The sequence below is a fragment of the Erithacus rubecula genome, assembly GCF_903797595.1.
Source record: "Erithacus rubecula genome assembly, chromosome: 1".
In the NCBI taxonomy this organism is placed as follows: Eukaryota; Metazoa; Chordata; class Aves; order Passeriformes; family Muscicapidae; genus Erithacus; species Erithacus rubecula.
The window spans coordinates 40035912-40048053 of record NC_136658.1 but is presented as its reverse complement, the minus strand read 5'-3'; the positions used below and the strand labels follow the sequence as shown (position 1 = coordinate 40048053).

The 12142-nt window shown below is 40.0% G+C and overlaps 1 protein-coding gene across 4 annotated transcripts in view; it reads right to left on the bottom strand.

The window, feature by feature from the left end:
• GRIA4 (glutamate ionotropic receptor AMPA type subunit 4) overlaps window positions 1-11725 on the bottom strand; it is a 206903-nt gene extending 195178 nt beyond the window's left edge. For 3 of the 4 annotated variants that reach the window (XM_079314905.1, XM_079314904.1, XM_079314906.1), the window contains exons 1-2: window positions 11166-11630; window positions 9859-10017 (exon numbers count right to left, since the gene is read on the bottom strand). In XM_079314905.1, coding sequence (XP_079171031.1) covers window positions 9859-10017; window positions 11166-11253 — 247 coding nt within the window. In that variant the 5' untranslated portion in view covers window positions 11254-11630. Of the gene's footprint in view, window positions 1-9858; window positions 10018-11165 lie in introns of all 4 variants that reach the window. The other variant, XM_079314907.1, reaches the window with a different exon arrangement.
• Between the last annotated feature and the right edge of the window lie 417 nt (window positions 11726-12142).

The following is a 12142-nucleotide window of genomic DNA, read 5'->3' as shown; positions in this document are numbered from 1 at the left end:
TTTTTCAGCTGATTTAAATAATAACTGAATAATAAATAATTTAGGTAAAACTTTTAGTGGATGGAGTGGTAGTACACAGAACATTGTAAATACAGCTATTACTATAACAATAATTAATTGTTGAGGTCTACTATTTGTCCCTGTTCTAGTGACTTACAGTATTGCGAAAGAAAGAGTTTGTCCTTTTTTATTCTTTCCATATACATTTCTTCTTCAGAACAGTGCAACATCATCAAAGACAGCTATGGGAGCATTTCTTGTATTCCTTTATTCAGTCTTTTTCTTTCTGCAAATATTCTTGTGTTTTAAATCTCACTTATCATCATGTTTGTGTTCAGGCTGCAATCTCGTCTGACACACAAAGCAGATGAAACTAGGGATTTCCAAAGTTAAATTCATAACACTTGATATCTTAAGCTAACAGCCCAAAGCCTCCAGGTGAAAGCAGTAATAGATTCACATCCTTTGTGGCTCATAGAAAGTGAAATATGTATAACGTATATGACCATTAAGTTGTATTTGTAGGTAGATGAATCTGTGAATACAAATAATGGGGATTACCATACATTTGTTAGCAAAAATATACTTAATGTTCTTGGAACACATTTACCCAGCTTGTATTACTGTTGCTTCTAGCCACAGTCCCTGCTGGAGTTAGGAAATGTCTTTTTTCTTATGAAAGGGAAAAAGCCCTACCATTTATGTCCACTCTAAGTATTTTTCAAAGGAACTTGAAAAGGGCCCCAGTAAGTCCTTACATGTCTTGCCATACCTAAACCAGGCTACTAAGGATGTCCCCAATCATGTTTCTGTGCTGGCAAGACACCAGTTCCAACCATCCTGAACAAACCTCAGGGGCTCTGGGAGCTGCAAAAGTCATGCTGATTATGGTATCCCTCTAAAGTAAAAGCCAACAATTAACTCAGTAGACCTTTTTTCCCCCTTGCCTACACTTTAGGGCTCCTACATTCAACACAGATAAAGATATGTCAATGAAGTGTTGATGACAATTTACCTGTTATTTTTCTCAGTCTTCAAGTCGACACTGGATTTATTTGGAAAAAATAATTAATTGGATAAAGGTATTGAGGCTGGCTGACAAGCATCTTGATGGTCCCACTGGGTGACCAAAATGGTCCCACCTAGCCTTAATCTGTGAACATTATTGCATTCTCTCTCCACTCACACTTATTGGTGACCTTTACTTTTTCTTTGTTGAAGCAACGATGCTCGTAGCCATCAGTCAGTATTTCCTCCCCCAGACTGCTTCCACATCTTTCCTACATCATCTGGAATGGACCTGTAGCTTGGATCACTTCCATTCAGCACTACACCTGACCTTCCAAAAACACTTTCATGGGATATATGTAATCCTACAGAAAATGCCAAGGAAGGTCCTCCAAATACACCTCTTATGCTCTTTATCTTGGACTTTTGTTTGTGACTCCAGACAGCAACTCTAATTATTAATTAATCTATATAATAACATATACTACAGTATTACTCTGCTGCTTCTACCACCCAAGAGAAGCACAGACCAAAGATGCTGATTTTTAAACAAAGGACCTGAGAAAGAAAAACCCCTGACCAGCTCTCAGCTAGAGGCCACACAAACAGCTAGATACAGAGACAGTGTTAACAGGGTGTGCAAACAGCCCCAAATGCCAGCTTTTTACTTGGCTTGTGCTTTCCACTTGGAGGAGAAGTGAGAAAAACTCCTGAGTCAGCCAAGAGCCCATGACTATTGATTTTTAAAGGAAATTATCCTCCCAGCTGCAGTGTTTTTGAAAAGTCCACTCTTAAACACTCTTCTCAGGTTTAAACAAATGGAAATTACTGAGACTGAAGGCCTTTATTAGCAGACCTCTCCAGGACACATCCACACAGAAAACCTGGAGGAAATCACTGAAAGAAGACCCTACAGTACTCTGCTGAGACTGAGGGTCTGTAAAATTTTCTTCCCTTTTCACCCCATCAACTTAGGTGAGAAAATAGAGTTCAGTTTATTGATAGGCACATGCTATCTGAAAATTATTATAGCTTTTTCTCCTGAATTTACAGTAATGTATCTGTGTTTGATAAAATCTTTCTCCCTTATGGTCAATGTTTTCCAGACCTTTCCAGACCACAGCATCATCCAGATCCATATCTCAATTTAGCTAGTAGTGTGAAACACCTGTACTGGAAAGCAGGAATATTAAAGTAGCACAGGAAGATTTTGGGGAAAAATAATATGCTACATTTTGTACTTTCTTTTCTACAAGAATTTCCTCTCTTTCTGTTGTTTTTACCTTGAATATGTATTACCTGAATCACTTTACCCACTGGGTAAGCAGATCTGACCCTGATATCAGTGGAACCTCTAACAAAAAGAAATCATGGAATAGTTTGGGCTGGAAGGGGACCTTGAAGATAACCAAAAATGAAGCATAATGCATATCTGAGAAAGAAATTAACAGAAACATAATATTTTTATAATAATTCCTATTCATTTTGCATAATAATTTCTAATGCTAACATATGCATCATCTTTTACATCACAATGTGAAGATGTAAATTCCATATCCTTGACAATTGTGGTAAGCAAAGCATAAAAGTCTCAATTCTTCCAGCAATTAACTCTCTACCTGCGAACTTTCCTAAAATTTGATGGATACTCACATATCCGAACTTTAAATTAAGAATATGCACAAATAAAAATGAATATGCAATTTTATTTTAAAAGTTCATTATGAAAATGCACCACAGAAGCAACAGGAAGAGTGTGCATGCAGAAATGGAACAGGATCTACCCCACAGAGGGTATGAAAGCGAGAAACAGAGAGCTCTTATGAGTAGTTAAATAATCATATATTTTAATACATCTTCAAAATGTGTTTAAAGCCTTTCCCCACAGACAGCCTAATAAATAACCTAGTGAAAAGTGTAAGTATTTTTCTTTCTCTTGGGCTGTATTTGTATTTACAGGAAAAAAAACAACTGCACATTGGCCATGAATGTAGTGAAAGGTACTGCATGAGCCTGCATGCTCCAGCAGCAACTGCTGCATACAAATAGAACATTGAAATAGCCTGTGGAACACAAGAAAACTGTAGCCTCACTGACTTTCTTTGTAAACAGGCCATTATGTACCAGGGGTTCAATTGCTAAACATGTTGGTTTTTAAAAATAATAGGAGTCAAGCAATTTAATATATTTTAAAATTTGAGCTATGAGATGAAAAATGAGAACAAATTCCCCTTGCAAATAAAGTGGATTCCTACTACTCCTTCTTTTTAAGAGGTTCCAATCTGAAATCACTGCTCAGGTAGAGCCCCTATTTAAATCACAAACAGCTCTGTCTGGGGGGAAAATGCCTGCAGGACAAGGGCCAGTGTTTGCATTGGAATTTGTTAATATTAGCATAGCTGGTCGAAATCCAGCCATTACAGTAGCTTTGTTGCAAGTATCCTGGTATTCACACTTGAGTCCAACTTAGCTATAGCCAGCTCTGGAGAAACTGGTGAAGAGGAAGCATGAGCTGGGTCTTTCCAATGTGCTGCCAGGACAAGGGTGACAGGTATGTGTCACTCTGGTTCCACCTTCTTACCATATGGACCCTGCAATTATTTGTGCAAGTCAGGCAGACTTCCCGTGAACTATGGGAAAAGAACAGGGAACTAACCCAGTCCTCACAAGGAAGAAGCCCTATTGGCAGAAGACACTTGTTCCTTGTGTTATTTCACAGACGAGGACAGATTTTCCCAAGTGCTCAGCAGTAAGCAGTTCCCAACAGGAAGGAAAGTGCTGCTAAGGAGTCTGGAAAATACTAGAATGTCTCTGAGTGCCAAAATGTAGGGTAGCCTTTCTATTTGAACTTGGGTTTTATAAACCATAATAAAAACCAAAATCTATGTAAGAACCTTAACTAGGTAGAGTAAGACGTTAAAACTTCTGAGAAAATAATTAAAAGTAAAGCAACGCCAAAATTTCAAAACAAGACACTGTGATCAGATACATTTGAGTAAATTATTTTCCAAAATTCAGAACAATTCTTGATTTACACAGGAATAAATTATCTAATTTGACTTTGTGTCCTACCACTTAACTTTGGTATGCCCACCTCAGCTGCAGAAGCAGACTTGGTGCTGTACTAGTCCAAAATCTTTGCCAAAGGAATGGAAATTCAGAGAGGAGGCCAATCTTTCCCTATAATTACAGTGGTGCTATCATAGGGACATCTTCACTTTTGCACTAGCAAAAATTTCATACCCTTGAATCAGTCAGATATTAAGGAAGAGGAACTATGAGAAATGATCCAACATGTTTAAATCCAAAGAATTTCACCTGCTCACAATCTGAAATTGCACAATTCATTGTAGGATCTAGACCTGTTAAAAAATCAAAGCAGACGTCTTCCCCTCTCATGAACAAGCAAGTCTCAAAACAATCAAGACCTAGAAATGAAATGCATGAGTTATTTTGACTAGCATACAAACTTAGATCACAATGATAAAGCTGAAGTTAATCAATTTAATTTACTTGTTAAAATGCTTTGCCCTACACAAGAAGTACTACACTGCATTGCCTTTTGCAAAAAGAATGAAGGAACACAATCTTTCTTATTAATCCTATGAAATGAACATTAAATTATTTCTACAGACTACTATAAAGCTTTGGAGTATAAGGTTTTAGTCAGTCCAGTAACATGCTAGGAAAAAGGTCGTGTTTAATGCCAGGGAAATGTAAGTTCTGGATTCCAGGATAGAAATCTGACTGTATGTCAGTGAAGGCCCATAATTTATTTTCCCAGCAATAACCTTGAAAATTAAAACCAGTCTCTGATGGATTGGAGATACTGACATTTGATCTTCCCTCTGTTGTATGAATAAAACTGTTTGAATGTTGATGTTCTTATCTCTTAAAAATATACAGAATCTTTCTTATGGTAGATGACACCCAAGTGCACACACATTCTTTGATTCCATCAGCAAATGCTAATAATAAAAATGTTAAGAGAAATTGTTTTCAATACTTGGCTTGGGAGTCAAGCTTGAGATAAATTCCACATATCAAAGCAAAACACACTTCAAAATGATTTTTGTAATCAAACCTGTCTTAGAAGGATAAAATTTAATCCAGTTTCATCTTTCTAGCTAACTGGTACACTATTTGCCTTTGCAGTTAAAACCTTACTGTATGTTAACTCCCAACACACTCCAAGCTGCATCCTTGGGAATACTGCACTGCTCTTGATAATAAAACACCATTCAGCTGTATGAAACCTCACTTTCTAAATAAAGAACTCCATGGTTTTAAATGACACTGATTATTCAACCAAGGTTACACTTCTATTGCTAAATTGAGTTGTAATTATAAACCAGAATTAATAAGCAAATTTAATGAAAATCCCATTATGATGCAGCTGAGTAAATCAAAGTTGAAACTCCTGTAGGTAAAATGAAAGATAGTTACAATATAAGGGCAATAGTTGTGTGAGTCTATTTCCTCAGCTTTCTGGAGTTCTCAGCAGAAAGTTAACTCCAAAATGGCATTGCCTCTCCCCTCAGTAGCATGCACAAGCCCAGAGACAAACACACAGAGAGGTGAGGCTGACAAGGGAGGCTCCTGCCTGTCCTCAGGCTGCCCCTGACCTCAGCAGATCTTCCCCAGAAACTGCATTCCCACTAGTGAGCAGAATCAGGCCCTCCAATTTCAGGTCACCAACCCCACATAAATCTAGAAGGCAAAAGAATCAAAGACACTAACTCTTGGAGAAAGAAGGAAATTATTCCAAGATACAAAATTTTTAATTCCAGTAGGCTTTTCTTCTCATTCATGTGGCAGATAATAAACACAGTTATGTTTTGGGGGGTTTGCTTCTCCTGGGATTAAAATCTAGTAAGAAGAGAACTATGTAAAAGAGGAAGAAAGTGTCTCATTTTTCCCCTAAATTACACTTACTAGGTATACATTCATCTCAAAATACAAATGAATTCAAACACACTCAAAGAGATAAGCTTTACTTTTAGTATAAAACACTAACGAATTACTGGAATCAATCTCTCTTCATCCCCTTCAGCCTAACTCTGTGCAAGAACTGCAAACTGCTACAGATTAAAGATTTTTCAAACTTCAACAGTAAAATTCTCAAGTACAACACAAGAGCTGAAAGGGAGATAGTTCTTTGTAAAAATTATAGCACTTTGTAAAATTATAAGTATTCAATCATGTTTTAATGTTGACTACGTTGCTGAGATATATTAATGTACTATATAGAGGGTGCATGGAGGGAAGAAACTTATTTTGCATTCAGCTAAAGGATAAATATATACAATCCTCTCCAAAAATCAATGTATTGCTCCAACATCTGAAATCAAACTGAATGCAGGTAGATTTCTAATCACGAGCAGCTTTCCTGCTTATAAGTTGCAAACCAATGTATGCCAATAGACAAATGTTTCAACTCTGGTATATTGTGTTCTGATGAGTAAGAATCTTGTACTATTCATGTTTTGGAATAATTTCAGTTCTGTCAGTAAGAGGGATTCTCTGAATAATGTATGTAGTGCAGAAGAAATGAACAGAGTTTAAATAAAACACACAAATGTGAAGGAAAAAGAAAAAGGACTGAAATCTTCAAAGTGATATAGATCAGATCAATTTTGACAACTCACAACAGATTCTATCTGCTAAGGCAACCTGTTTCATATACATTCAAATTTAAAATAAAAAAAATAATGTTCTAGGTCTGTTTGAAGAAAACAAAAATACACAAAATAACCATTGGAAGCTATGACATTGAATACACAAATTATTCCAGTTCCAAAAGTTCTCCTGGGTGAACATTTTGATATATGGTTTTTACCCAGTGAAAAGAAAAAAAAAAAAAAATTAAAGTTCTGCCTGTGCTGCAGTGAGTTACCTGCTAGTATGCCATCCATAATCCTGTGGAATAATCTGTCTACTGTCCCTGACACATGCAAAGGGTCAGGCCCTGAATCTTCCCAAGTAACCTCTGCAGCAAATGGAAACAGAAATAGAGGAAACTGGTAATGTCTCAGAGCTTTATGCTTGAACTCACATGAATATTCATCTCGGTCCAGCAGCTCTAAGGTTTTTGTACAGTATATTTGGGGACATGTGCTCTGAGTAATTCCCACACCAACAGCAAGGTCCAAACCCACCGTTTCATAGCGGCTCAGCAAAGAGTTTTCATTTCATATTACTATGAAATCACTTAATTCAGAGCTGATGGTGGGGGTTTCTTTAATTAGGTTAGAAAAAAACTCACACATCTGTGCTTTAGAAGCCTCTGTCAAGCCAGCAAATTCAATCACATGGAAGCCAGTGTCCTCCAGCTATCAGACAATTGATTTTTGCAGGATTCTGCTCACATTTAGCTTAGGGAACATGAGATACGTTCATTCAGTTGTCAGTCAGTTTGCCTACATTTCATTAGGAGAATATCTCTTGTTTAAAAAATATTCTTCAGTAATAAAATATTTTTAAAAAGAAGAAGTAGTCAGATTATTGGCACAAGAATGCAAAACATGAAATCAATGCAAACTTGGACTAATTAAAAAATACATGTGGGTTTAAGTGGCAAGAACATAAATAAGGCCCTTAGGATTACTTCTATTTAATACAGAGGTACAGAATTATATGAGTATACACACACATAATTATATAAATTTAATTTTCCCTTTCTTCTCTGCCTCCCTCCACACTACAAGGATTCATAATTTCTAAAGCCATTAAACATTTTGGAACAGAAACTAGGTTCAGCTTAAAAGGGAAAAAAAAAGGATGAGGTTATGAATCACTATTTCTATAAATGACAGCAAAAATAATGGGAAAGGTGTTCCTCAGTTAAATATAAGACAAAAAGCCATAAGGTGGTTGGAATAAGAGAAGAATCTGCTGCAAATAGTGTAAAAGAGCAAAGTTTTGGGCAAGCACTTCATGAATTTAAGGTATTTAGTTTTACACAGGAAAGTGGTCCTATTAGAGACATTTTTAAATCTGTGCAAATCAGAATCAACTCACTAACAGTCAAATGGAAAGACTAGGCAATATCCTTAATCCAAAAATTAACAATGGCCTGAGAAATTATCAGAACTAGATGCATAGGCAGAATGTAGAATAACTGACTTCACCCAAAATTACTGATTTTGGAACACAAAAATTTTAGTCTCATCTTCTTTTACTAAAAATTCAAGTTACAGAAGGTACTGTATTACTGATCTCCATAGAATAAATATTATCAGTGCCTCAAAAGTTGACATTAACTGCAACATTTTCTCAATGAACTATACCTGCACAGATCTGATTCCCTGTGGTTTCAAAGCATCTTTTTAAGGGAAATGTTTTTACTGTATGGATTTTAATACTGATTTTCACCCCATGCACAATGAATACATTGCCTAATACAGAATTCACGCTTTATGGGACATCGGTCTTTCCTGCATAAAATGAATGGAGCCATTTTGGCAGCTCAGAAGCTTTTCCTCTTAAACAAGGTGGCAAGGTCATCTGAAACTTGAAGTAGAAAGGACTTGTATAAATAAATTTAGCAATCATGCGATAAATTATTCATGAGAACTGCACAGCATATTGTATGTTTACATACTAAAAAGTGCCACAGAGATGGCAGTGAGAAAGTGAAGAGAAACACAGAATGTATTTTAAAGCCACGATGAGCACTAAGACATTCTCCAGTATGTTTCTATTTTAGACTTGCTCAGCAATATTGCTTAGTGCATCTACTTCCAGAGGCAATTCACTCTTCAATGAAAAAGAGGGATTTGAAAACTTAAGAGCTACAGAGGAAAACCTACAGAGTCCTGAAACATGAACATCAAAGTATCAACGCTACTACAGTCTGCAGCTTTGCCCCACTGTATTCCACAGTCTTACATAATAACATGCATCCCTTTTAAGAATATAGACAGACATACATGAAAATAAATAGAAATAATGCTTTGCCCCTCTCAGAGATTAGGCGTATCTGGCATGTGTTTTAGCTACTGGTAAAGACCCTGAGGTGACTGAAATGTAGCAAGTTCAGCTAATTACTTGTCACTTTCTTTTTTTTAATAAAAAATAAAGAAATTAAATGTTACCTCATTTTTAAGGTCATTTCTTGCTGTCTTCCTCTCATTGTGTATGTGATTCTGTGTGTATGTGGGTGGGTGTGTGTTTCTAAAATATATAGTAGGACGAGAATGTTTGTTCCAGTTGAGGTGGTCTGTGAAATCAAGTACATCAGATACTAACTTGATTTGGCACCAATGTATGGATGCATAGAGACATATCCACAGGATGTATGCATTACGAAACGGTAAGAGACATTTACAACCTAGAATATAAGAGCAGGGCTGCCTCAAGTGACATCACCAGATCAACTGCAGCGTCAAGCAACTCAGATATATTATCCTGCACACCACTGCTTCCCTGTCTCCTTTCCAGCCATTAGAAAACCATTTGGGATCACAAACATTATGTATTTTCAAACACATGCACAGTATGCACAGAAGCAAACAAGAGTAAGTGTGGGGTTTATGCACTTACTGAGACATTCATAATTTTTCTTTATAACAACAAAATTCATCTCCATAGAAACCAGGAAGCAAGAAACTACAGTAATAACACTAAAGCAAATGTCACATCAGGTTAGTCAGCAGAAGGCAGGAGAGGGGATTTTGCTCCACTACGGAACTAACAAGGACTGCTGCCCCTTTTGCTCTTCCGCAAAGGCTATCTGTACCGAAGACAGACTTCTCGACGTATTTATAATACAAGATAACGATGTAGTTTCCTGTTCTTTCCCCTGCAATTTATGCCTAGGGTGGTCAGATCAGTGGCATGTTTACTTACAGGCATTTGTTACAGCGAAGCTGTTAGCTGTTTCAATGTTGTCTACATGAGGAACCAAATTAAAAGGTGCTTCGGATGCATTGGGGCTGGTGTTATGAAGAAAGATTGCTAATCGAAAAGCAGTGTATTCCTGATCTGTGTTCCTGATGAAGAGACCACCTACAAAAAACAGAAAGAAAGAAAAAAAAAAAGCAAAAAGCAAAAAAAGCCGGATAAATCATTTGCAAGCTGTCTGTAAGACCGAGCAACTGTCTCTCCCAAAGCTGCACAGTAAGGCAAGTGCTAAGACTTTAATGGATAAGGAACTAATCGTATTCATAATCACAACCACTGCCTTTAAATCACCGTCCTCAATCGATTTTAACCTCCCTGATGCATTCATGCTTCTTTCCTGACTTCTCGGTTTTCAGCCTTTCATACATAAATGCCCAGATTTGTCATGATTACAGTGACCTTTTAAAGTGTTTAGCCTCCATCTCCCTGATACCGAGCACACTGGTAAATCAGCCGCTCAACAGCCTCTCACATTAAGTGGCGGGCTGATTAAGCGGAACGATGCTTTCTGGATTAAAAAAAGGGAATACCAACTTGGTGTTGGATAATCCACACTGGAGAGGAATAATATAATGAACTTTGCTCCTCCGCAGCCATGTGCAGGCAGGGAGCAGCTCAGCATTATTCGCAGCATCTTTACAAGTCCACAAGAAATGATGCAGTGATGGAGCTGAGCTGGAAAGAATTCAGATAGCTGCGTCCCATCCGAAACACGTCCGAAAGGAGGCAAGCAGGAGGCGATGGGAAAGGGGTGAGGATGGGGTACAGGACTACAGGGAGACACCTACAAAACCCTAAACTTTCCAACTACAGAGAGGAACGAAGGACGGTGTAGCCTTTTACCCCCCCCATCCCTGCCGGCTACCGCAACCCCCGGTGCCCAGGACTCGCCATTCCTTCGAGAGTCAGGCAAAAGCAAGGGGAGCCGGAGGGGGCTGAAGCAGCCAAGGGGCATCAGCCCCGAGCCCCTTCCTGCCCTGCCGGTATCGCACGCCCGGGGCTGGAATGAGCTCTGCACGAGATAAGCATCCTCCCTCCGCACGCGAACGCACACAGAAATATTTACACACACACACACATACGGAGGCACATACACAGAAACACGAGGATGATTCGCGCAGGCATGGAAATGGGATGGTGCTGCAGGAGAAATGTGCAAAAACTGCCTTCAGAGCCTCCTTTCCAACTCACTTCGCAAAGCATTAAAGCATTGAGCCTCTGGACACATGCACGCAGCCCAACGCAGCGCTTACCTATTTGAACGCTGCTAGGAAAAGCTCCCATTGCTAATCCCCAAAAGCCAGAAAACAACAAGACAAGCTGTCTGCAAATTATCCTCATCTTCTCTTCTGCCTCTCTGTCTCCCCTTCTCCCGCTCGCTCGCTGGATGCTGCTCAAAGAGGCATCGAGGGCGAGGAGGATGCACACAAAACCAGGAATTAAAAAAAAAAAAAATTTAAAAAAGGGGGGAGGGGGGAGAGAAAAAGAGAGGTTTCCTCCTTTTTCTTTTTTTTTTTTTTTTCTGTTTGTTTTTTTTTAATATTTTTTCTGGTGGATTTGTTTTAGAATTTGTCCGCTATCCTCTCCCGCTCGCGCTCTGCCTCTCTCCCGGCTGCCGCCTCAGCAAGCCACGCCGCCGCGGCGGATTTTTCCCGCAGTCTCCATCGCCGGGGAGCGGAGGAGTGTGTCCGGCCGCGAATGTTGCACATGCAGAAGATGGTGGTGAGTTTGGCGGCGGGGGGCAGCGTCTGGCGGAGGCGCGGCGGGCGCGGGCGGACATGCGCCGTGCGCCCCCCGCCGCCCGCACCGCCGCGGGCGGGAGCCGCCGCCGCCGCCGCCGTGCGCGCCCCGCTCCGCCCCGCGCCGCCCGCCGCCCGCCGCCGCGGCGCTCGCCTCGGCTGCCGCTTCTTGAGGGGCTGTTGTGTGGTTGCTTTGGGTTTGGGGGTTTGTTGTTAATTTTTTTTTTTTTTTTTTTTCACCATCCTCCCCCCGCCTTTTTCCTGCCGCTCGCCCATCCGCGGAACTTTGCGCTGCGGGCCAGGCAGGGTCAGCGCCCCGGGCTGGGCGCGGGAGGCTCGGCCGTGCAGCCCATCTCTGGGGCTGCTCCTGCTCCTGTTACCGGGCATTACGGTGGATGGAGGATGCGCTGCGATGCGCGGCTGCGGAGCGGGTGCGCGGGGCTGTTCCCCGCCCGGAGCGCTCCGGGACCCGTCCGCGCTGCCCGGCTTTG